Genomic DNA, 27706 nt, shown 5'->3' with positions numbered 1-27706 from the left:
TTTTTCCCTTATTAACAATAAGTACTATACACAGGAAAATGTGAGTAAATCGCTGGGTTGTGAAAAAGGAGTGAAAACTGCATTTCACACGTTGGAGCATGAATGAAATTCACCGGGGTGGGAAAATCACTCATGTTCCTAAATATTAAGATTTGATCTGATTTTCAAGTGATTTAATTGCCAAGGAGAAAGGAAAAAATTCTTGGTTTCAAGGCATTAAAAGATGTATATGATCCCTTGTTAGAGTAATATTACTGTTGTAATTAATTAAGATGAATAAAAAACAGTTAAAGACAAAAAAGCCTTCTGCTGGGCCTATTGTTGTTATTTTTGGATTCAAAAGAACGCTTAAACGAACGGATTTTTACCTTCACCCCGGCGAAAAGTAAGTTAATTTTTGTCATCCTGGTGGGTTTTTGTCTGGTTCGGCTTATCCCCGTCATATCCTAAAAAAACATAAGCCACACCGGTGGGTTCTCAAACTCCACCGGGGCACTGAGACAGGGGTGTTTTTATAATAGCAATAACATCCACTGGGTGAAATAATGTCTTTCAAATCGTCGGAAAGATGTAGGAAGGTCGCATTTCCACACCTTTCGACAGAGTTGAAAGTTGGTCTTTCAACAAAAATTGGAAAGATGTGCACCTTACCTTTCAACATCTTTCGACCAGATCATCTTCCCATCTTTCCAAAAAAGTTGAAAGACGACCTTCTCAAACTTTCAAACAGGCTGGGAAAATGAAATTCCCAACTTCCTAATATGTTGAAATTTCATATTCTGACATCTTTCGACAGGTTTTAAAGTTGGTCTTTCAACAAGGATTGGGAAGTTGTGCACCTTACCTTCCAACACCTTTCGACCAGATCGTCTTCCCAACTTTTCCAAAAAGTTGAAAGACCACATTCTCAAACTTTCAAACAGGCTTGAAAAATTAAATTCCTAACTTCCGAATATTCCGAAACTTTCTAAATACTTTGGAAGATGATTTTTGCTTTTTCGAAATCTTTCATTAACAAGTCTTCAAAAGTAAATGAGAGATCTTTTAAATAATTTGTGTTTATGTGCGGATAAATTTTTTCTGTGACATTAAAACGAACAATTCATATATTTACAAAGCATAGAAAACAGAAAATATGAAACAAAATAGTACGGTAGTGATGACTTTTTGCTAAAACATTAAGTAGTCTAAATAAAATAATTCTGAATGACAAATTACACGTTTTGTATAAGAACAATTTTATTAGAACACGAGGCTGAAATTTGGCCAAAACCTAAAAACAATTAAGAACAATCTGAGCCTCAGCTTTCAGAAATTATTATAACACTAATTTCGACCGATTTTAACTGATTCTTAAGTAAAGAAACTAAGCGGCTAAGAACATCATAAGAAGAAGCCTGAAGATTTAAAAAAATTAGGAGGAGTCCAGCCTGAGCAAGAATTTACTGGTTCTTATAAAAAATGCGTGTAATTTCTATAATTTAATTTCATTTTCAATAATATATTAACTAATCTAAATTATAAGTTTTTAGAATCTTAGTCCCTATCAAGGAATAGATTGGCCATAGGGCTTCAAAGGACATTAAAGGATACATTGAAATATCTATTCCCTGTGCCAAATCCTCGTTAAATACTTTGGGAATGCTTTCTACAATGGAGATCAATTCTACTAAATTATAGACATTTTTTATAAGCATACTGCTAACAAGCATATCCAGACTGATCTCTTGGAAAAATTAAACATTGCCTATAAAGCATATGCTGAGCCTCAGTTAACAAAGTTTCAAATAATTTAATCTCCTAAATCACAAAAAAAACAAGCATAATGTGTAAATTGCACTTTTTAAAATACCCTTATACATAAGTATAAAAAATTGTGTGATCCCTTTGCGAGTTTGAGAGAGAGAGAGAGCAAACTTTCAATGTTTGGGAAACTGGAATTGATTACTCACATCGTCGTCAAAAGGTTCAACTTATATACCGGGTGTTTCAAAACTATTTATAATATTTTTTTGATAAGTAAAACAAGACTCTCGAATCCGAGTGGTAAGTCAAAATTCCTAGAAAAAAGTCAAAAAGTTTCTTGAATGGGCGGATGGTGGAACAAAATTATGGGCGGTGGGGTTTTAGGGAAGATTTGGGCGCCTGAGGGTATTAGCCGGTATTATAAATATAAAAACTAATGAAGTAAAAAATATGAAAAATATAAAAATAAATTAAAAAATTATGCAAATCACTCTAAAAAGATGACACTATGAATAATGAAAGCTATGCCAAATAAACTCTTTTGTGCTCAATTATAGAGGGTAGAAAAACCATAAAGTACAAGTCATTATTAAAAACTGATGATTTTCCCTAGTCTGAATAAACGTCCCATCTACTTTGTAATTTTTTAAAAAAAATTGTGGACTCCGACATTTTATCAAAATTAATTTCAGGGGTAAACCAAAAGTCTCTCCATTTTCTCAATTTAACATATTCAGGGATATTTTTGAATGCTTTTCAAGAATATTTTCAAACCTGAAACACATTATCCAACGAAAAATCTACACAGTAAAAGAAGCATAAATCTGAACCAGACCGAAAATTTTTAAACTCCACCTTGTTATTCAGACCCCCACTTTTATTAGATTTTGCAATATTTTATCATAATTTATAATATACTTGGGACCTAGAGTAGTCGAAAATGAAGGTTTTTAAGCCCTTTTCAGAAAAAAATCATAAAATGGGAGCTGGTCTTATAAAATTATATTACGGTGATATTTTCCAAAAATATGACCCACAATCTCACTCCAGTCCTCAGTTTAGTTGTTCACTTATTAGACTGAGGTTATTGTGCTATACAACACGTGATGGTACAGTATTGTCAATCCCTTGAAGATGGTACAGATTGACTCTTACAATTAAGCATTAAAGAGTACAAGAATACCTTCTATCATTCAGCAACCAATTATTGCAATGAAAATATTACCAAGTTATTATTTTCGAAATTGAAACGAACTACCACATGAAGCATATAAATATCTTGATTGCATGGCAGCAACATACATTTTTGTTTTGCAGCATCGTTTTTCAAGTGCATTTCAAGATCAGCCAGTAACTGTCCTTACGTCATGACCCTAATAAAACAAATAGAAATCGAATCAGTATTGAAATCCAGGCATACAAAACGGTGTATAACTAAAAGAGGTTTGTAAAATTGTTGATACGTTATTTACAGCTTTCAGTAGACTATAGTAGAAAGACCCTTTAGTAAGACAAATTATTCAGATTGTTTCTATTTCTAAAGAGTTCTAAAAAAGGTTACAAAACCCTATTTTCAAAAATATTTTGAACTTAGGTCAAGACTTTGTGTACTGATTATATTACAAAAAATACTTACCGTGTTGTATTTTGTTCCTTGTTCAATGGATAAAATGAATCTACTTTCAATGAAATCCCCAAAACTTCAATGGCTCAATGTCGACACACATTCAATGTATCCTATAAACATGAAAGTTTTATGAAAATTTGATACACTGTAAAGCTTGCCACTTCAGAGTTTAAAAAGTAATTTCCCTGTTCTACACATTTTTTATAAGCAATCAGGCTACTAAGGCCTGAGGCCTCAAATGTGACAGCTGGTTTTAGATGATCTAACCATGACCAACTATATCCCTTTGACCCAATACACATAAATATGGTATAATATTAGGGGTATTCGAAGCAATTTTTTCAGAAAATGGACCAGAATGCTAAGTAACCCTAGGCCTGACCAGAAAATTGGAGTTGCTTATTAAAAAATGTGTATTTAATCATGTCATCTTTTTCAGTTCCATAGCAAAAACAAAAACGTCAACATTTCTTTGTTTTTAGACTAAAAAACTATGTCTAAAAGGCCTACCTTCAGCTATGTTATCATTTGATATTCCACGTTGAGTTTAATTTAACATCATTTTTTACTTCAACCATGTTATGACAAAATCTTCATTAATTCTAACATGGAAGTCAGAATAAGAATTTTCCAAAATAAAATGATCTGACAGCTTACATTCCAACTTAGCAACTTTTATTTTTTCTCCTGAAAATGGAAAGACAACTAGTTAAAACAAAAGTGACAGGCTTTGGTCCAGGGGGATCAAGCAGTTAGTACAAGACATCATACCAGTTGGTACCTGGTGGTGTGTTATGTGAATTTGATTTCCTTACAAAAATCTTAAAATCGGTTTGCAGGTTGTCAGAGAAATTTATTATCTAAAATATTTCCTAAAATGTTGTAATGTCCTATTGAAAGATGAAAAAATTCAAAGGTTCTAAAGGGACCAGATATTATTTTATCTGATTATATTCTTTTTATCTGTCACTGTAACGATCGAAAACCTACTTTCAAGGGTAGTACTAAGTGTATACCGTGAGTGGTCCTAAATTTGACAGCCTTGCTTAATTCCAACCTCCCAAATAACAGGTATGAAAAAAGTTATATGTTTGCTTCAGATGCATCCGGCCACGCGATGATGATGATGATGTTACCAGCTTCTTACGAAAAGGCATTTAGATGACATGTCTTGTACTAGCTGCTTGACCCCCTACTTGGTTGATTATCAAGAAGAATTCCTGTATACACATTACACATTATAATAGATAAAAAATTGGTATTAAAACGTCCTTGGTGGAAAACTTTTGAAAAGTCGAGGCTTTCACCTAGGGGGTGGGGCACTGATCTAGACAGCCAACAGGGATGTGCCGTTGGAGTTTGAAAAGTGGACCCTATGTCAGATATGAATTTTCGGCAAAATTGGGACTCTGTCAGAGCAAAAAATTGAAAACTTTCCCCATTTTCAGCTTGAAAAGTGGCTAAAATTAATAAAAGTTAGATGAAAAATTAAAAGATTTTCTGATCTCCACCCTGAAGAGGTTGGCAAACGATATCATACTCCAGGATGCATCGTCTCTTATTTTCTCCCTATTTTCTACTTTCCTATCTTCTATCCTGATTTTCTGTCTTTCTCAAGTGTTTCTAACTGTTTTCTAAGTATTTTTCTGAAATTTGACTGTACCGGTGAAACAGGTCTCCGACCCCGGCTCGAACCACCAAATGCAAGCAACCTTGGTTTACAAACCCAGTGCCTAACCGCCTACGCCAACGAGACACACCAGAAAGCCGTCATTCACAAATACTTATAGCGTGTAATTTACAGACCTTAATTAAGAAAGCTCCCAACCCTACCGGTGCCCCTACAAGGATCCCTCCTAAGTTAAGTCACAGGGTACGAATGCCCCTAAGAAGGCCTTTGGCCTTATATTGTGACTCTCGAGCTCCAACCCTAACCCTAACTGATAATAACCGAACCCCCGTCTAGGTCCGTGGATTGAAAAATTTCACTTGCATCCTGGAGTATGATATCGTTTGCCAACCCCCTGAAGATTGTCCAAAATAATCAAAAATCTAAATTTTTCGGGAACCTGTCATATACCGTGAGATTGGGCAACTTGCATCAGTGGAGGCTAACATGCATAGCTCTCAAATGAGTGACCTGGCTGGTTGGTCATTAAAATACAACATTATCAAAACAAAAATAGTAGAGTACTACTAGCAGAGCTGCGTAGTTCATTTGTTTTGAAATTTTTCTGATTTAATTGGTCAGTCGGCTATGGAGCCTAAAAATGGGACCCTGTCACCAGCAGCGAAACATACCCAATTTTGCCTAAGTACCTCCCCCTGGGAGGCTAATAAATACCCTGAAGTTTCTCAAAAGTAAATTGTTGTGGAAAATCCACATCGTCCACTGGGGGTTAACAGACTATAACTGGAACTGCCCATAGCTTTGAAAAGCTGTGGTGTGGACACAAAAAGTATGATTGAAGTGTGGTTGATAATTAGAAATATATAAAAAGGAGCTCACTTTAGCATCTTTTGATTCCCACTTCATATCTGTAGAATAAAGTTTCCATTTGCACTGCATTTTGGCTTTGCTTTGGTTTGTTGTCTTCCTCATCACACACACACTGCCTTCCACCATCCACTCCACAGCTTCCAGTTTCAAAATTACAAAAAGAAATTTTGCCGGCAATCATAAATCATAACATTCGAAAATGATCTAAGTTTTTTTCCGGGGGTTTGCAAAAGTACTTCCAATGATGTGGATATTATACTTACAGTATTGAACCATAAACTGTGTATGTAATACACTTAGAACTATTTCATTTTATAATAAATTTAGATATTTTAGTATCTTCTTGTGTTTTAAACGTCAAAAATTATGCTTCAAATAGTCTTTTCGATCCCCGGTAATCATCAATGCGGACTTTGATTCATAAACGTTTTGGCGCGTTCTTCTTTCAGCAACATGGAAAAACCAAGAGAAGTTCATCTTTCGAGAAGTTGAAAGACGTCGAAATACGAGCGTCGAAATTTTTGTTTTTTTTATAAGAAGAACCAGAAAATTTTGGCTCAGGCTAGGCTGTCTGCACTGTTCTTAATTTTTCGAGGTTTTTAGGCTTAAATGTTCTTACGATTAGTTTTTTTCCTTAAGAAATTAAAATGGCTTAAAATCTATTAAAACCCATTAAAATCAGCAAACTTGTGTTCTTTTAAAATTGTTCCTATAAAAAAGCGTGTATTTAAAAAATATTAAACATTAAACATTAAACGTAAAAGTGTAAAAGTTCGCCTTTCGAAAAGTTGGAAGACGTCGATATACGAGTTTTAGACACCTTTTTGAAAAATTGAAAGTTTCTATTTCGGAACTTTTGAAAGACAGAGAAGTTCGTGGTTCGTCTTTCGAAAAGTTAAAAGACGTCGATAAATCCGATCTTTTTAAAAAATTGAAAGTTCAAATTTCGAAACTTTTGAAATACAGAGAAGTTCATCTTTCGAAAAGTTGAAAGACCTCGATAAACGACTTTTCGACATCTTTTTGAAAAATTGAAAGTTCATATTTCAAAACTTTTGGAATACAGAGAAGTTCATCTTTCGAAAAGTTGAAAGACGTCGATAAACGACTTTTCGACATCTTTTTGAAAAGTTGAAAGTTCATATTTCAAAACTTTTGAAATACAGAGAAGTTCGTCTTTCGAAAAATAGAAAATTGTTGGAAGATGAATTTTCAACAAAATTCAATAAACTTGTAAGTTCGTCTTTCCAAATCTTGGAAAAATAGAGAAGTTCATCTTCCTAAAAGTCGAAAGACATCGAAAGATGAGCTTCCAATATCTTTCAACAAATTTGAAACTTCATCTTTCGAAAATTTAGGAAATTTGTTGAAAGTTGATCTTCTCAACATCTTTCGAAAATGGAAAGACAAGATTTCGCCCAGTGATCTCTCTGTTTCATCTTTCAATAAAAATAGAAAACTGACAAAAACTATTTGCGAAAGAAATTGAAATTGGATAATCTTTTAATTATAAGTTAATTGCCTTGGGAATACAATTACATCTCTGAGTGCTTTTATCATTTATCATTTCTAAATTAAATGGTTTTATTGTTTTAAAAATTGTATAGAGTAGAAGAGTAGAATAGTGATTGCAAGAGAAATCTTGAATCGTGTGGGCATCGAAGCATCATATAATTGATTCAGATAAAAGTTTAAAACCCGGGGGCACTCATAGCGTCAGTTTCGACTAGTTTTCTATCACTTACGGAGTAATTGCCTTCATAAAAAGCGAAGTCAAAATTGTTGTTAAGCAATATAACAATACACAATTTTTGGGACTTCGGTTAAAATATACTTTGATTTATGTGGGGTGCACACGCCGTGGCAGCGACAATGCCGGACAAAAGGTTGTAGACAAATGAAATTTGAGTGAAAAATGATGAGAAATAGAGCAAAATGACTCTTCAATGTGTCTGAAAGGAGATGGAAGTTAAGAAAAACACTTTTGAAGTCGTTGCATTGCTTTTGAATTGCTTTTGATGGAACCACAAGCAAAAAATCAGCGTTTTGATACTGGTGTAAGCCAGTTAATCTAGCCCTTGTGGTTTGCCCTTGCGGTTAGACTGCAGTGGGTGACTTTGAAAGACTTAGGTTAGACTTAGCAATTTGCACGAGTCCGAAGGTCGAGTGTAAATTACGGTATTTTCTCCTTTGTTACGAGTGATTAATCGTTAATTTATTGCACGACAAAACATACGATTCCGAGGTAATCGTCAGTAAATAATCATTAGTAAATCATAGTTTCGTTTTGTAAACATTCGAAAACCTCCTTTTTTTCTTTTGTTTAAAAAAAAACATTGCATTGTAATTTCTTTGTTTTCAATTAATAGAAGCTATTGTAACGTAAAATTTCTTTGTCCTTTTTTATATTGAAGAAAAAAAAATTGTCTTTGCTTTTTATTATATAGTAAAAAAAGTCTCTGACTGGGACTTGGGAGAGAAAAGAATAAGGAGACAAAAGTGTCCCCCCGCCGAAGAGTGCAAAAAGTGGTAATAGTGCAATTAACGATTAATCGCACTCCTCTAAACCAATCAGGTTCGAGTAATTTTGCACGGCTGACGATTAATATATGTAATCACATGAAACCAAGTGCGTGATTTTTTTTGTTTTTAATTTTCCGAGTCTGATAGGACGAGGAAAATTCGAAACAAAAAAATCAAGAGTGCAATTTTCGAATTTCACGAGTTATCGTGTAATTACGAGCTAATCACACATTTGGCCTTTCCTAGCTGTCTTATTGGTTTTTATAATGAAGAGACGGAGATTTTTTCTTGTAAATAGAAAGTAAGTATTGACTAAAATTACTTTAAGTGAGATGGTGAAATCTACATCTGGCGTTCGAAAAAAAGGCGCGGGAAAAGAGGAAACATAGATTTTGAGACATTGGCTCCTCTTTTAAAATTTCATCGTGTTCCGAAGAGTGTGATTAAGGCGCGCCAAATGAGAAAAAATAGCTCATCATGTGATTAATATTTTAATAATTTCGAATACTTACTTAGCTTTTCTGCAAAAAAGGCTATGTCACATTATTTTGTATTTACTCTGACATTTCAATTTCGGAAGATTCAGTAAACACAAGCTATGAGAAGGACAATATTTTCTCTTTTGAAATCATACTTTATTAACTTAAACTAAAAATAATCACCAACATGTACATAATTTATAAATAATTAAAATCCCATATCATTGAGAAAATTCATAGTTTTCATGATGTTACTACCATTTAATCTGAACATCGCTTTGATGAAAATGATGTTAAGGTTCGGAAATTGAATTTGCAGTATGTCTATTGCGATTAACTCTGTCTCCGAAAAATATGGCTCTTGTAAATGCGGGTGCTGATGTGGTTGAAGATCCATTTTTACGTTGACTCTTATTTCTGGTTTCACACAAATTATGGGGTCCACTCTCCCTAAGTGGTGTCGTCGTCAATTGATTTGCAAAGAAAGACATTAGACAAGACCAGTTGTAAATATATCAGTATTGTAAATCCTTTATTTTGCAATGGAGTAGCTTCAATGGTTGCCACACAAGTTGTGTATAATTTGGAACTTTTTTTGGCAAAAAATCGGCCATTTCTATTTAACACCTACTCTCGGGTACCTAATAACTAATTAACGGGTTGAATGGAAAAAATCTCAAAACTTAATAAGCAGGGAGGTTGGAATAAAAATGTCCTGGGTGGAAAATTTTTAAAAAGAAGGCTAATACAGAATAATTAGGGCAACAAAGAACTTTCCCAAAAGTTATAAGCGGAAATAAGAATGTCCTGGGTGGAAAATTTTCGAAAAATTATTTAGCTGGGGGACGCTTATTTGGTCCTCGAGAGTACTTATTTAGCAATTTTACGCAAAATACCAACCCCACACTAATAACACCCTCCTCATTTATTAGGAAGTTGTTACTAAGCAAAAAATTGTTTTACTGCTCGAGTGAGTTACGGCATGTCTAAAAAATTAAAAACCTATAAGGGCCGATTCCCACTGATAATTCCTTTTATAATAGGGTCACTTTTACATCAAAAGACGCGCATTGAAACGTAGAATACGATATCAACTGTTTCCAATTGAAATTTTTTACCTAAAAAAAGCCAAATTCTTTTCCTGTGACGTCATAAAAATGACGTCATTAGAGAAATAATTGACCTGTGGCTTTTGTTTGGTTGAAAAAATCAATTGGAAACAGTTGACATCGTATTCTACGTTTCAATGCGCGTTTTTTGATGTAAAAATGAGCCTATTTTGAAAAGAGTTATCAGTGGGAACCGGCCCTTATAGGTTTTTTAATTTTTTAGACATGCCGTAACTCACTTGAGAGATGCCTGTGAAACTTGCTGCGTGGACCTGACCACGGAGAGGTGTCCAGTATGGTGAATCTTCAAATCAATTCACTAGAGGACAGAATAAAGTAGAACAGGGACAAATTTGAGGTTCTTGGATCACTTGTCAGGGACGCCGGCGGTACGGTGGTACGGTGGAAAATATGTGCGTGATGAGGTGAGGGTCACGATTTAGTGACTAAAGGAGGAACCATGGTTGGCGCCGACAGGAGAAAATTTTTTGAATTTTATAACCCTTTCGGATTGCCTAAACAAGTCTTATTCAAGGCTATCGAAGATGATTCCTCTTTAATTCCAAGTATTTTATATAACAAAATCTGGTACAGTGAGCACCATACCACCCGTACCCGATGCGGCCTCCCTGCTTGTTGACCACAAAGGGTCGGAAAATGGTCAAAATCTAAGAAAAGTCGATTTTTGCATTCTTTTGACATTTCAAGCCAAAATCTTGGTGAAAAGAATAATTTTTGGAATTTTTTTTTAGAAGCACCACCATATTCCTACGAGTTGGACCACACATGATGATTTCTAACTCAGACTGAGTATTACAGGAGGGCTTCGCTAATGTCAAATTAGACAGGAGAACCCGTCTGCTTATTTATATCTGATGTGATGTATACTTGACGGGTCAGAGCTGCGAGTCCATTTTCAGACTCAAAAACAAAATAGCCTATTTTATCGCAGTGCTCACTTGCCGAAAAAAATTCTTAGAATTTCAAGAATTTGTTCAGAAAGTGAGTGTGACCACGGTGTAAATAAATATGTTTTTTTTAAATATTTTTTTTGATTGGCATTTGATTTGGAGGTTAGATTTAAAATTCAAATTCTCAGCTCTGTCGTCAGAGATTAGCCTCCGTCTCGGAAGAGGACTGGGCCCGAATTTGCGGACGTTTTCACAGTTTCACTTTCGTTTTCGGCTATACGACAGCGTTTTCAAGCAGAACGCAGAGGAAATCTGTGAAATTATGGCAGGGAATGCTAACCTATTTTTCCAGTGTTTCTCAAGATTGGAGCAAGATTATTGTTCTAGAAAGTTCATAAAGGCCTTATAGCTTCAGATTAGTATGATTTCATCAGAAAAAACATTTACACCAAAGCTCCTTATTAATATGTGAGGGCTACCAAAAACAGCAATGTCCTCCATCAGAACAACTTTAACATAAGGGACAAGGACAGTCATGAGGTCTACTTTGTTGAAAATTTGCACAAAATACTTAGAGAAAATGGTACTATGGAAGCCCATTCTATACTCCTAAATGATAGTTGAAAGATCAGCAGTTGAGAGGGTTGATTAAAATAGAACTCAAAGCACACAATAAAGTATACATATATATTTGTCCAGAAAGAACTGGCATGTTGTTTGCTTTGTTTTGGTGTTTAAAAATATGTACTTATCAGTCCTGAAAAAATACAAATTAGAATATAATGAGGGCAATGAGTCTTGTTAAATGTTACTATATATTTACAAGAAAGGATTACTGAAAAAATACTACTGTATGTACTACTGATGAACTAAACTCAAAAACTAAAACTTTACCATAAATTTACATTACAACAATTTAAAAATCTATCTTTAATAGCAACAAAGAAAAAATCATGGCTCAAAGTTTTAAAAACAGAGCTAGTCAGAGCTTCAATTCAGTAGGTATAGAGCTTTCAAATTTTGAAAACAGACACTGCACATATATACTATCCACACGGTTTTTTCGATTCATGAAAAAAATAAAGTATTTATCAAAAAAAGGTTCATGTAATCAATTCCAACAAACAACAATCAATATAACAGTTTTTTGAAAACCATCCCACAGTGTAAACATTATCAACCAACTAAACCCACACCGCCAACATTGTAAAAATAAGTCAATATAATTTCTATCAACAATTTAATTTCTCGTAAAATGTTTTTTTTCCAACATTCTGATACCAATCATAGCTGGAGGCATCATGCGTAGAGTGACTGTGTGGCATTTCATTGCTTTTAATGATCACGATACCAAAGATCAACCAAACAAAACTGATGCCAAGCAAAATCTGTCGCTTTAAAAATTTCCATGAAAATTATAATTGAAACTTATCTCGTAAAATGCTTTTTTCAACATTCTGGAGGTGTTCAAAGTTAGAGGTATCATATGTAGAGCCAAGCAATACATGGAAAGTCATTTGCTATCCCATTTGCCATGAGATATATGAGTCAACAAATCAAACATAAACCAACAAATCATGTCTCTTCACTTTCATGTCACATCGTGTTTATATGGGGTATCAGAAAGCCAATCCACAAGAAGAGCAATCTTCCTTTATTATGGAGTGTTCCAAAACTATTGGTAGGTTGTTTGGAAGTAAAGAAACCCACACAGTTTGTTTTATTTTGAAGATTTAACTTGAAAACAAACTGCATCTTTCCAGCAGAAACTCCTGTTTCAACCTGCTACATAACATTGGTCAGTCGGGTCTGCTACTAACATGTAATAGTTTTATTATAGCCGAGCTTGAGAATCCGTAGGCAGAACTTGTAACATGTATTATGTGTATAATTATGTCAGTCGACTTGAATCATGATACATTACTCACATTTCACTGGATGCATTTTCGCTGTGAAATTATCCGCAAAATTTTCTGACCGCGTTCTGAGACGGAGGCTAATTGATATTTTCTTTGAAAACTCGTCCTCTGATACTCAGGGTAGTCAATATGTACAAAGTTGCGTAGGAGCGGGCTTCTGAGCATAGGCACGAAGTAAAGCTGCTTTCGGAAAGTGAGCAACTCACTCCTATCCAGGATGAAAACCTTGCGTTCTCTTGATAGGTGCTATATGATGTTTTCGCAAGGAAACCTTAAGATTGCGGCTCAGTCCGCTACCTACTTCCTACCCTAAACAATACAATCACAATGCAATCAAAATAATGCAACGTATAACATAAATCATACAAAAAATTCGTTAAAATTCTTCACTAAAACATGGGTTGAACTTTGTGTCTTTAGTATATACACGAAGCCGTTTATAAAAGTGACGAGAAGTTGAAATCGAGTTTGAAAAGCAATAGTCCTGGAGTGTTTTTTAACGTCGTTGGATTGTACAATGCGTCTATTTCGAAAAAGGAGCAGCGTATTATCAACAAGTTAAACGCAACATAACACATTCATTCCAATCATCTTTAGATTTGACGCCACACACCCATAAATAACATAGGTAATAGATTTGAGAATTTGACTGAAGCGCTGCATCTGCATTCGTTGTCCTCCGGAGATTGAATACGGCGTGAACTTTCAACATCATTGAACATAAAAGGAAGAAATACAATGATTAGGGAATGCTTATTAAGTATACGATAACCAGATGAGCCAAGAAGATCCCATGGAACAGCGTGGCATTTATGCCACTGAGACTATGCTCATGCACACTACACTGCCAGAATCCGAAGAGAAACTGTATTTCCGGTATCTTCGAATCGAGAAACCCCGCAATCCCCAGCTATTAGAAGCAATCATTTTCATCACAGTTGGGTTTTTTATACCTGATTCTCAACGGGTCACTGAGACAGAGGTGTACTTCGTCAATAAGGGAGATAATACCTGCTGAAATTTGATAGAATATATAAATTGATGATTTGCAAGTTAAAATTGTACTTTTCTGTTTAAGGATGCGATCTCACTCACAGGAGAGGTTTCATGACTGGGTTACAGGTCTTCAAATACATAAAAGTATCCGAGGCGTCATATCTAGATTCTAATTTGAGATTCAACATTTTTTTTTACTTTCGGTTCCCTTTTCGGTTTTTATAAAAAGTGTCCATTTGTAAAAAAAATGTCACTAAGTAGCTGAAAATGAGACAGGGGTGTTTCTTGTTTCGATAGCTCAATCAGGAGATATTCGAATTTAAAGATCCCCACGATTTTTGCTGACTCAGCACATATTTGATACACACTCTTGTGGGGCCATTTCAATTTAGGCCCCACAAGAACGTGTATCAAATTTGTGAGATCTATGTATGCCCCCACAAGCAAAAGCTTATTTTAAAGTAGTTGTTAACTGGTGGATACTATTTATTTAGGCATTTTTTAGGTAGAAAATACTTCTTTAAGATGGTTATAATTAATTTTCTAAGGAAATCTAAAGAAATGTAAGTTAAATAAATTAGGCCCCATAAGAAGGTGTGTAGAAGCAGACCCCGCAATTCGGTTAGTGTAGGTATGTGTGTGTGTGTGTGTGTGTGTGTGTGTGGTGTGTGTGTGCTTCGTATGTGCGGCTAGCTGTGTTTTCCCAGGGGGAGGGGTGGTCGGTAACAGAAGACTATAGATAAACTACTCAAGAAATTTTCATAAAATAAAAGTAAAAATATTTCTTATATTCATTTTTGTGTCACTATTAATATTATGATAATCGTTTATTCATTTGTTCTTTAGTTCTGTAATAATTTTTCAGTTTCTTCTAGGTTCCCCATTGTATTAGAGAAATCTATTTTTTTTTGTAAGGGGTTATCCTGCTGTGTTGCAGCGAAAATATATTCAATTCAATTCAATTCACATTGAGAATTTTAGATTCGTTCTAATTCGTTGATTTACAAATCTTGTTAATATTTTGGCTAAAAGAAAAATAAAGTACTTACTTCTCCTTTGCAAGTTTCACGTGTAATTCCACGTTTTCTTTTTTATATTTGCGAATCTTTGATTCTTTTGCCAAGCAATCATTGCTGGCAATTTCATGCTTAATTTTTAAAATTTCTATTTCCTTTGAGAGGCGAGCAATATTTTGCTTCGACTTTTGCAACTCAATATTGGCTAATGTCATGGTATCCATTTCTTAAGAATATATTCTTTTAAGAACTGAACAAACGCGACTGATAACCAACTAACTAAAATTCAAACTGATTCTTTTTTCTGCAGCGCAATTTGAAGTTAATTCAGACTGTAAAATAAAATCTGACGTCAAACATTTTCTCTACTGAAATTGACGTCATCATTTTGGAACCCAATCTATTAGACTATGGCTTCGAAATTTAGCATGTAAAGTCTATCTCAATGTAATGTGCATTGTAATAGAAAAAGGCTCCATTTTTGGGTAGAATTTTGATTATATAATGGTTTTGAGCTTGTTGAAAAGGAATTTAAGAGTGATTTATTAAAACTAAATATAATAAAAAATAAAACAAAACCTTTTACTGTTCTTACCTGCAGCAACTATGTGGCAATTAAGCGTTGGGATTGTGGAGGTACAATTCTGGACCCCCCCCTCCCCCGATTATTGGATTTTGAAATTATTTCGGACTCCCTTCTTTTATTCGCGCTTTTATCAAGACCCCCTACTATACGGGACCTTGGAGTAAAAACAATGATTCCCGAAATCGTTAAAAAAGAAGTACAATCGTTAAATTTTTGGAAAGTACTGCTGGTATTGCTGTTATTGCTGCAGTCGTTTTGATTTTATTGTTGATTAATATCTTGGTGATTGCCAAAAAGAGAGGGTGCTGTCGATCATTGTGTTAAAATGGTATCGATAATATGGCAATGAAATACGAGTCAATTCGTGAACATGATCGTGTTCCTCTGTTCCAACGAATGGCGTTGAAAATGGTCCATTCTGGTCTTGATTATACAGCTTTTGGTCTAGGTTTTATCCACTTATTTATATAAAATTGGGTAAGTACTGAATTTTAGACAGTCAAGAAGTAGACTAACGTACTCTTGTCAGAATTGGAATCTGACCGCAGCGCAATTTGATAAGCTTGATTCAACGTACAGAAGTCTACTTCGCAAAATGATACGACGTGGTTTCAGTCGAGTCGATACTGAAGAAGGAGACTTTCGATTAAAAATTAATAACGCTAAGCTCCTTTCTATCTGCCATACTGAAGACGTCAGTAGTTTCATTCGAAAACAGCAAAAGAATTAAGCAGGACATGTCGTTCGAATGTCTGTAGATCGTGGTATTAAACAGTTAATGTTTAATTCCGATAAATATCATAGAATCGGAAGAACAACTCCCTCTCTCCTAGAGCAGGTGTTGTCAGATAACAATTATTTGACTATCGACAGATTTATAAATTTGAATATGAAATAGTGATTTCTACCTAACAATCTTTTATGATTAAAGTTTGACTTAGGTCCCATTTACTAGTTATAGTTTATATGGTAAAATAATATATATAATACGTGCGGCCGCTTATCTTCAGATTGGCAAAACACGCGGCCGCCTATATTTAGACCATAAAAGACGCGGCCGACTACATTCAGATCGTCAATACATGCGGCTGCCGGCAATCTATACTTTCTCGACCTCGACCTTTCACTGCCCCTCCCCCCGACCGACGACTGGCATTTTTATCACAGATTGACTGCTAAATGAAAATGTTCGAATGATCAATTTATGGAATATTCATCCAAAAGAATTCTTGTAAAATATAAAAGCTGATATAGTAGTTTTTTACCCAGGGTCGGCTTTTTATTGTATTTTGGTCAAGGGTCGGCTTTTTTCGAGGTTTAGGGTCGAGGTCGACAAAGTATAGATCCAGTGGCCGCCTACATTTAGGTCTTTAATACATGTGGTTGCTTATATTTAAACCATAAAAACACGCGACCGCTTACATTTATTACCAAACTTCCCCAAAACACGTGGCAGCCATTTTAAGCCGCGGCGGCTAAACAAGAACTAGATTGTTCGGATCTGCCACGGTAATATGATTTTTTTTTTCGCTTATGATCATTAGTCTCATCAATGTAATAAAAACTTTTAAAAGCTATTTAAAAATTTCTCACCTTTAAGGGGAATTTTTGTTAAAACGGCTTTTTTCTATCTTCTCATTCTTCAACGCACCGTTTTGTGCCGCCCTTTGCAGTCTCTCAACATATGCGCTCAAAACCGCCTATGCTGGGCTTTGGCCTTTGAGGTTAATACAGTAGTAGTAAACTGGATTGTGGGTAGATGGGTTATCAAGAAGAAGATGCTGATGTGAGTACAGCCACCTCGTGGATTTTATTATGAACCTCGTTACCTCTTGGCCAAACTGACCAAAGAAGTCAATCGTGAAATACTGAGTAGCTGGTGTTTTTATGCCGTATTTCGACTATTTAAGGTAGATTACCAACTTTAAAAATGAAATTTTGGCGGGAATTTAGTTTGGCCGATGGTCAATAACAATAATAATAGCAATAATGATATATTTCAGCCATTTCCAAAATTTTCACATTTGGCAATTCACCTGAAAGTTCTGTATATAATATAATATGCAATGTCTAGAAAATTTATGAAAAAATAACCTGCTGGTATACTGAGGAATAATATTGACTGGCCGTATAAAACTTACTAGTAAACAGATAGAAACAAAGTGCTACACTAGTATAAAAAAGCTCCTATGATGGAAAAAGTACTATGGATTGAAAGTATAGTAAGGTAAATGGGGGGTGTCATGGTTGGCGGAGGAGCGGAATCAGCCCTTTTTTCGGACGGAGTGGCGGAATTTGACGAAAATTTGACGGAATTTCGGAAATTTGGCCCTCTAACGGAGACGGAAAGCTGGACAATTTAAGTGCGGGAAAACGAAATTTTGTAAAATGGTTTCCAGAATTTCGGAATTGGCAAACAATATTCGAAATCCGTAAAATTTTTGACAAAAATATATAATTTCAAAGGAATTTTCGGTGGCCCTCCCGGTAAAGCTGAAAAATTGATAGCTTGGCAAAAAAAAACCTGTATAAAGACTGAGCGTGCTAGCTAAGGCGATCTAATGTGTGATGATTAAATAAAAACTACTAACTTAAATTGAAAATTGATTGATTGATTAATTAACATATACTATAAATGCTAGACTAGTATTGGACTAGGAAAAGGTGAATTGGGCCAGGGTTTGATTGGGCAAAATATGGAGAATAGAACACAACAAAGTAATAGTGTCGCAAGTAGATCTAATGAATAAGACTACCCTAAGTACATCGTAAAAGGCCTTGTGAAACACGATCAGAATATTGAGATAAATGTACGATTTAATTTAACATAACTAAATAAATCATATTTATTAAAAAACATTAAATATTAACTTAGAAAAAAAACTGCGGAAGAGTAAAACAAGGAACAGATAAGCTTTATTGAATATCAGAATGGAAACTCATATACGATATTGAAACAAAAATATGAAATTAGATAGAGACTTTCTTCTTTACAGTGAAATAGGAATGGTTCTTCCAAAATTTTTAGACTTCTAGAAAATTAGTTTCAAAGAGAGAAACCTTTTTGTGGCACACCCGGTAGACTTTTTCAGAGGGTAAAAACAAAAACCTGTTTTGTGCCCTGAAAAAGCTCAATTAGCTTAAACCAATTTTGGTTCTTATACAAAATCTCTGTATCTGTCAGTACGAATGACTTTCAAGCTTTCTCAGACTTACTGAACGAAAAATTTTCATTCATCCATAGACCTTTTCATAAATTACATCACGAACATCACTTGCCTCGTATTCAAACAATAACCATGGTGATTATGTCTCTATTTTTTTATGAAGTAGTTTTGATAAAATCCGCTGGGAGTTAATCACCATGGCAATAATTTCAAAACGAGGCAAATGTTGTTTGTAAAGTGATTTACGAAAAGGTCTATTGTAGACTAGAGTCTACAACTCCAGTGAAGTAGGCTAGAGGATATCTTGAATTTTTTCACTTTCGTTTTCAAAAATTATAAGAAAACAACAAAACAATAAAATATATGCTAAAACCCCATCAAAGTATATGAATATGAAAACATAAAAATACCTCCAAAATTTGAAAAAATTGGTGTATTATTGGATAGGGTTTTCTGTTTGTTTTTCGTCCCTTTTTCGTCCAAAAAGAGACTTGATCTAGTGGTCTGTATTTTCTACCACCTCAAGCAAAGCCAAAGAGTGAAACCTGCCAAATAACACCGGAAAACTTATCAGCGCCTATCCAGACTATCAAAAAGCTAAAAGTGGCCCCCACGCTGTTGGTAAAGTCATCCGACTGTACACATTTTTTTATAAACAGACAGATTTCGCAGATTGCTTAGGCTTGAGCCTGAAATTAGCCATTTTTTCACAACCTCGTAAAGTAAAAGCTTTTTAGAAAATCTAAACATGGAAAACGATAGCCCTTGACTTAATAAGCATAAGCATAAATGTCAATATCAGGATTAGTCTAAGCAGATTTTTCAGAAAATAAACTAGAATGCTTTGACCCGAAATTGGAGTTGCTTAAAACAAATGTGTAAGCAATTTGATTTTTGCGATAATGCCATAAATGTCGTAAAACCTTATTCAATGAGGGTAATGATGATGGTGTGCGTGGCTTTGGTAAACTATACAACAACCAATAGAGCCCTCCAAAGCGCCAGTAGTTTCTTCTTTTTATTCACCAATCCTCTCTCATATTGAAAACGATACCAGCTGTTATTAGTTATTCAAAGCCTCGTCATATGAGGGCGGAGGGAAGTTGTAATCTAGTAATGGTAGTGGTGGGCATGGTTGTGGTATTGGTCTTGGTGATAGAGTTACTAAATGAAAAAGGAGATAGTTTCTTAGCGCGAGTACCTCACAACAAAACAAATAGCGGGAAAGAATATGCTGTTTCTTGGTGGGTTCCACTTTGATGATTTTCGAAAAAAGTGTTTTGACGCAAATTTTTCCTATTGTACGTAGCCTCGCCATTAAATGACGTCAAAACATTGAATGTTTAGAGTCCAAAAACCTGATCTCTAAACATTCGAAAAAATAGCAAATTGGAATAACTTATCGGGGAAAATTTTCGTCGGGGAAAATTTTCGTCAGGGAAAAATTCGTCACTTGCTGGTAGTTGGTAAACGCATTAAGGCCGGGGAAGATATTCGTCGGGGAAAATATTCGGCACTTGTCCAAAATTTCGTCACTTTTCCCCGACGAAGTAAAGCGGTAGGCGTTACTGCGTATAAAAAAAGCCGTGACGTCTGGCATGGGCTCATGGTATCTTGTCTGAGTCTCAGTCTATTTAATGGAGATTTACTTAGGAAATTTCTTTCATGGCTGATCAATTTCACTGAAATAAGAAAAATCTTACCACTGTCTGCTTCCATCTCTTTAGAATAATTCATATTGAGGTTAGCGTCATTTGAGCTTGCATGGGGTTGTTGTTGTTGTTGTTGTTGTTGTTGTTGTTGTTGTTGTTGTTGTTGTTGTTGTTGTGAATATCCTAGAAGGCATGTTAGGGTTTAAAATGACCGCAAAATAAGCGGAGTAAACTTCAACTCTCTCCAAGGAGCAATAGTTTTATAACAAAAGCGATACCCCAATATATCATTTATAGATTGCAATTATTTTAGAAGATATACCAAGGGTAAGAGGAATAACTTGGTCTGAAAATGGCTGTACAATAAGGTCCTCAAAATCAGGTCAATTCTAGACTGGACGCATCCCCTCTGATATGTTTTAATATTAGATTTAATGTATAGGGAATGCTAATAGTGTATAAAACTCATGTCCGAGAGTTACCCAAGTTTATAGCATTTTCGTTGCCATTACACAAATTTGATAAGACTGTAAAGAGACACAGAAAGCGTATCATTCACTCAGTCTGTTAGGTGAAACACTCTCGGATGAGAATTTCATACACGATACGCATCCCCTATATCAAAATCAAGGGTCAGGTCAGGTGCAGGAAAATCGGGAAGAAAACCGAACCGTTCAATGAAGTCATCCTAACTATTTGGCCCTATAAAGAGCAAAAAATTTGAAATGGCCTAAACGGTTTTAGATCACTAATTTCGAATATCTTTGTTATGATATCCATGACCGGTGGTTGTGCTGGTCGATGCACGGGATTATAAAGGTCTAAAAAGAATTAAATTCGATTCCCAGCTGGCACACAACGTTGTTTCAAAGTTCATTTAACGTTATATGGATGTTGTGAACGTTAGATAAACGTCGAAACAACGCTGTGTGCCCGGCTGGGTTAATAAGGGTTATAAATGAATTTCAAATCGAATCCTCCATTAGCCTCGAAATATTGACCTTTTATCACATACCTGCTGAGTATGGCTGTTGCATCGGTGGATATGCAAAATCAGTTGGTGCAGATGGAGGGTTACTGGGGTAAGGTACAGTTGGTAGATTTGGATTAAATGGTAATTGACAGGATATTGCTCCATCTTCTGATGCCGGGTTATTGATAGATTGTACAAGTGGTTTTGTACCTATACTGATTGGTAGATCAAGTTTAACGTCCATACCCCAGGGAACGACTACTTTCATTTTGATACGGTAATATATTTCGATGACTGATGAATTGTAAATAGTGGGAGGTGAGTTTTCCGGTACTGCCATTGCCTTGTTATCCCATTGCTTCATGGTTAGTCCTCTCGGAATTTCCCTTCCTTTTTATAGATTGAATTTATTTAGTAACTTTGATTTTCGAAGAAACTAACAACAAAATATATCGAGTATGATGAGACAGGGGTGTTTTGTAGCTTTAAGTTCTGAGCAAGGGGTGTATAGTGATTGGATATACACCTATTCGACCTTAGCCACCGATTGCCGCGCGGGCATTTTTTTGTCCGCTTTATCCCAGTAAAACCGTCCCAGTCCTTTTCTTTCACACCTATAGACAATAGAAAAATGCGTCAAAAAAGAATTGGGACGGTTTTAGTTGAATAAAGCGGACAAAAAAATGCCCGCGTGGCTACGGTCGAAAAGGTATGTATTTTTTTCAGTGAGTTTTTTTAACTGGCTTAAAGAACTACTAAGAGATTGGAAGCTGAAGAGAAAGTTAACCGAGTCATAGCATGTACAAATCCTGCAAAGCGACATGATTTTTCGGCAGGGTCATTAAAACAGCAGCGTCTGTACCTTTTAGAGAATTGACTTCATAAGTGAACCATTTATCTTTTACTTTTCCATTACTTCCAGTTGCTCTATATCTTACGTTTCGAACTAGTTTGACTTTCGATTTCCTCATTTTTCGACTCGTGTTATTATCAATTTCTAAAGATACTAAAATATCTTCCCCATAGCAATAACAGGAACGATCCACAAAACCTAAAAAGGAACAAACCTGAAAAATACCCTAAGAATGTAAAATATTTGGAAAAGTTCACTGATTCGCCCCCACGCCATGGTCTAGAATGTAAGTAAGTCTGCGACTGCAGTCGAGATCTACGAAGGGTAGCCTTTTCGTATAGCTGTTTACCCAAAGGCTGAGCATCAAACAGAGAGGCATCAAGTACCATTATGCGAATCTTTGGTATGAAACGACTGGGGATCGAACCCACAAACCTTGGCGCACCGTAGCTAGATGCTCTACCTTCATGATATGGTCGTCTTGAATGTAAAGGGGCCAAAAATAGAAAATGTTGATATGCCTTCAAATGACGCTATTTCAGAGTGACATTGGCGAGAACAAAGTTATTGAAAGTATGAGTACAGTGATATTTAAAAATAAGATATCGTTTGAAAATAGGTGAGATGACCATGGCCCCTTAGACCCCTGGTAGCGTGGGACCACTGAATTCGAGTCGCATCAAATCAACCTTACCAAAAACGATTTTCTTCAAATACCGACAGAAACAAGAACTAATACCATAACACCGTCAAACCCGTACGCCCCTCCCAAAATAAACCTTGCCAAAAAGCTTACCATTGACCGTAAGAGTGCCAGCTTTACAACAAAGAGATCCTACACTTGTCTCTCTCGTGCTACTAACTCCACGAAGGTATTTTTCTTCATTACAATCAATTAAATCTTCAATTTTGATGACTCTTTTCACATTTTCTGTTGATTTTCTGACATAATCTATCTTTGCTGAAATACGAGTAGAACGGTCATTTAGAAAGAAACGTTAAAGATTTCTTTTTGGAAAGATCTGAGTTGATCCAAAGAGTGCAGCTAGATATCACAGGGAATGTGGTTTCTTTTTGGAAAGTCTTCTGTATTTTCTTGCGAAGATGTCGCAATCGGTCGCAATATTGAGTTACTCATCTATTTATACTGAGACGGTTAATTTGTCTGAGACGAGCAATTTAGAAAATGAACATTATGTAGGGGTGTACTTTCCATTCATGTTTCAATAAATAGGATCTCCTCCACAGATTAAATTTTACAAACTAGTCGTGTCAGACGATTTTCCGTCTCAGTATGAATGGAAATATTCATCTATTTTAGTAGATTCCTGACGTCGACTTACTGAAACTTTCACTCCACCAACTTTATAATACCGCTAAAGATTGATAGGAATTCAAAACTTGTATAGTAAAAGCATACTCTATCAAATAATGCTCGTTTTCGTTCCTACTAACAAGAAAAATCTAATACCTGACATTTGGTATTTAATGTATCCAATATCGCCTTCATAAGAACTCGGTATATTCGTAGGTATTTTGAAATGAAAGCCAAAACTTTTTTCACCAGGCTGTAACGCTGTTTGCAAACCACTGTTATCTCGGTGTAATATCCTTCGAAATCGAAAGTAATTTTTGTTGCCGATATATTTGATAGTTATATAGCGAACCTCTTCGTCAGGGTCATTGGGATTTTCCTTCGGCAATCTTTCTCGCTCCTCCCAATAACAATATGCATTCCCTGGAATGAAACAATAGTGTTTTTGTTTTTAAAGATTATTTTCTTAAATATTATGGATCTTTGATGGATACACGCTCCATTATTTGATATCATTGAAAGCCACCACCCTCAACGAAAAACTCTCATCTTCCCTTATTTGGTGAAAATCCAATTTGCCTTAAAAATTAAATTAGAAAACGTTAACTGTTGGGCTAGTTTAATTTTCGTTTTGCTTGAAATAGTCCTCGGTTTGTATCCCTAATGTACGCCTAGATTTCACTACCCTTTTTCAGTATTTCCATAGTTGGGGTGTCTATCATCAAGCACTTTAGTATTTAGTAGCTTGGGTACGAGGATGAGTAAATGAGCTCAACCAATGAGATGTTACCTTCAAATTCAATTTCAACTTGCTTTGGTTGACTCGTGTGGACCACAATTTCACCACTGATCACATCACCAGCATAGTAAACTGTTTTCTCGTTGTGGAGCTTGATCACAGACTGTTGTACCATATTTTATTTGTATTGAACACAATGCTATACGTACAATGAAGAGTTTTAAGGGGGTAGATAATCAAATGGTTTCAGATATTTGACATGTGGAGCGATCAGTAACTTAAAATATCTTGGCCGATATATTTAAGATACATTTTTCTGACTTTTAGGCAAGAAAATAATAGAATTTTGAATTATTCGTGTAAAGAGGCATTTTCAGAAGTTTCAAATTGTAATATCTCGACTTCGGAATTGAAAAAAAGTTGAAAAATGCGATTGGAGGTTTTACTGGGATCTTACTCAGGACCACAGAAGGTTTTTGCATGCTGTCAAATATCTCAAGCATCTGATCTAATGGGAACTAATTTTGGCGGATTTAATTTTAGGAATTAGTTCCCGCCAAAATTAAATATTTTGCTCACTCACCAAAATAAGTTCCCGCCAAAATTATTTTTTTTTTGTTTTTTTTTGCCCAAATGAACCCTGAAATTCATCAAAGTCGCTCAAAATAAGGCAAAATAGAACAAATTTACGCTGTCATTCGCTAAAATTAGTTCCCGCCATAATTTTAAAATTTCGCCATTCGCCAAATAAGTTTCCGCCAAAATTAATTTCTTTTGGGATTTCTGCTGCCCGCCAAAATTAGTTCCCGCCAAAATACCCTTAAGGTATTTGATTATCCCCCTAAAATCGATCCATTCCTTTTTTGACACATTTTTCTATTGTCTATAGGTGCGAAAAAAGGACTGGGACGGTTTCAGTAGGATAAAGGGCATACTGGAGAAGTGGGACGTGGGACGGTGGGACGCTCAGGTGGGACGCTCGAGTGGGACGCTCAGGTGGGACGCTCAAGTGGGACGGTAGTGGGACGCTAAGGTGGGACGGTAGTGGGACGCTAAGGTGGGACGGTAGTTATAAACAATACACAGATCGATCGAAATGTTTTTGACTTTTTTCATAGTGAATGGATTATAAAATAATAACATAATCAATTTGATCGAAGCTACAAAGACACAAAAAGCTAGTCAGTCAGATAAATCAATTTCTGGCTCTTCCTCTTGGCTCTTTTTGTGTAATTCAATTGTGTAATTTACATAGCAATTTCAACAATTCTAACGCTCTTTTTAGCCTAGAGGCTAAATGTCTAAATCTGCGAGAACTGATTTTAAAGAGTATCATATAAAAAATCAACATTCCAATCACAGGGATTTCCCCAGAGACAAGATGTTTACTTTTCGAATTCAAAATTCGAATGAAAGGAAAACATTCGAATCGACAACAAAGGGTTACACCATCAGCATGAATAATAAAAGTATCCACATTGTTCACGTGAAAGGGAAAACCCGTGAGGTGAAACATACACGTGGCGCCCAAAAACTTCTTTCATCAAATTTTATGAAGTTGACTAGGCTAAAGATTTTTAAAGTCGCGTGCGGGTCGCGTGTCCATCGTTGAAAGTTGTTTTTAGATTTTTATTGAGTTTTTTGGTTTTATTTTAATTTGTTTGTGCATCATTTTTTTTCGAAATACGTTATCGCAGACTTACAGTAGTGTTCTATAAATTACTAGCCAAGCCAAAAGAAAAGGAGCCAGAAATTGATTTCACATTTTTCATTAAATAATTATAAAGACAAAAAGACAATATTCTAATAAAAGAGCGTCCCACTTGAACGTCCCACTACCGTCCCACTCATGTTGAGGGGAAAGCCCTTTATTACAATTAGAATGTTTTCTTTTCATTCGAATTCAAAATCGTGTTTCTGGGGAAACCCCTCTGATTCGAATGATTACTTTGTTATTCTCAATAAATATAAACTCTTCGAAATATAGTCAGGCTGATTAAAGGGGGTAAAAAAGTTTTACTGGCCATTAGGTTCAGATTTAGCCTAGACAAAGTTGCAAAGGATTGAAAGTGTTGGAAAATAATAAAATTGTTCTATAAATTAGACAATATGAGCCTGAAGATAAGGAGCCAGAAATTGATTACACATTTTCCGGTGTTTATTTCTGACTCGCACGCATATTGCTTGGTAGCTTTTCGATCAAACATCCAATTTGAATATTATTATTATTCGTTTATCATCCACTATATGATAAAAAAAATCAATATATATATTTTGGCCGAAATCCTGTGTAGGTTGAAAACTGAAGAACAGATCATGTATATGTGTTTTGTGAAAGTACTCATTTACTCATATTGAGTTCTTTTTTACTCGTACATAATTATCAGAGAAGCAAAAATACAAAAGCCTTACGAGAGAGCGTCCCACTACAGTCCCACCTGAGCGTCCCACTACCGTCCCACCTTAGCGTCCCACTACCGTCCACCTTCGCGTCCCACTACGTCCCACCTTAGCGTCCCTACGTCCACCTTAGCGTCCCACTACCGTCCCACCTTAGCGTCCACTACCGTCCCACCTTAGCGTCCCACTACCGTCCCCTTACCCCACCGTCCCACTTAGCGTCCCCCACCCTCCCACTTAGCGTCCCACTACCGTCCCACCTTAGCGTCCCACTACCGTCCCACCTTAGCGTCCCACTACCGTCCCACCTTAGCGTCCCACTACCGTCCCACCTTAGCGTCCCACTACCGTCCCACTACCGTCCCACCTTAGCGTCCCACTACCGTCCCACCTTAGCGTCCCACCTGAGCGTCCCACTCGAGCGTCCCACCGTCCCACGTCCCACTTCTCCAGTATGCCAGGATAAAGTGGACAAACAAATGTCTGCGCGGCAATTGGCAGCTACGGTCGAAAAGGTGTATATAAGTACACAATACGTTAAATTATTACTTATAGTAGGGGGAAATTTGTTCGTTTTTTTGGGGTCGCTCGATTTTTTTAGTCAAAGCACTTGTTATACATTTTTGGAAAGCTAAGGGGTAGGGGAATCAAAATAACTTGGGTGCCAATTTTGTTTCGGACACTTTCGTGTGATTTTCGGACAAATACGACGGTCTCGGGCAAAAATCATAGGGTGAAAAATTAATGAAAATTTCAGCTGGAGAAAACGGAGACCTGTTGTATATTTTTGGAAAGCTCTCAAAAAATTAAGATTAGTGATATATCGCGAGTATAAGTGATTTCAGTACCTAACTCGGGATATTGAGCTTCCGAAAGCGCAAAAACTGGACAAAACAGCTGTTTCTGGCTGAAAAACACTGAAAAACACTGTTTTTAAGGATTAATATCTCGAGTTAGGTAAAGAAATCACCTATACTCGCACCCCTTAGCTTTCCAAAAATGTATAACAAGTGCTTTGACTAAAAAAATCGAGCGATTTTACAAATTTCCCCCTACATAATTATAAGCGATAAGTCGACAGAAGCAAACAATCTAGGAACTTGTTTAAAAAGTCGACCTCGCGTAGTAGATAGTGGAATTATCTACGATATTAAGGGAAAATTGAGGAGAACAAAGTTATATTAAAAGTACTACA

The 27706-nt window shown here is 35.8% G+C and overlaps 1 protein-coding gene and 1 long non-coding RNA gene across 2 annotated transcripts; both read right to left on the bottom strand.

Moving 5' to 3' along the window:
• Positions 1–2503: 2503 nt before the first annotated feature.
• LOC136810244 (uncharacterized) lies at positions 2504–6117 on the bottom strand. The gene is made up of 4 exons (XR_010847078.1): positions 5883–6117; positions 3884–4060; positions 3383–3483; positions 2504–3119 (listed from the first exon to the last, which is right to left on the bottom strand). It is a non-coding gene; the product is annotated as an uncharacterized lncRNA (long non-coding RNA).
• Positions 6118–19354: 13237 nt separating this feature from the next.
• Positions 19355–24306, bottom strand: LOC136810243 (arrestin domain-containing protein 4-like). The gene is made up of 7 exons (XM_067066819.1): positions 24163–24306; positions 23529–23795; positions 22854–23018; positions 22067–22255; positions 21247–21594; positions 20283–20414; positions 19355–19743 (listed from the first exon to the last, which is right to left on the bottom strand). The coding sequence occupies exons 1-7, from the start codon at positions 24284–24286 to the stop codon at positions 19643–19645; spliced, it is 1326 nt and encodes a 441-aa protein (XP_066922920.1). The 5' UTR covers positions 24287–24306; the 3' UTR covers positions 19355–19642.
• Positions 24307–27706: the final 3400 nt, after the last annotated feature.

Source organism: Clytia hemisphaerica, unplaced genomic scaffold, assembly GCF_902728285.1.
Source record: "Clytia hemisphaerica strain Z4C2 unplaced genomic scaffold, Clytia hemisphaerica genome assembly, whole genome shotgun sequence".
NCBI classification, from domain to species: domain Eukaryota; kingdom Metazoa; phylum Cnidaria; class Hydrozoa; order Leptothecata; family Clytiidae; genus Clytia; species Clytia hemisphaerica.
The sequence above is the reverse complement of the archived record's forward strand: the minus strand, read 5'-3'. Positions and strand labels throughout refer to the sequence as shown.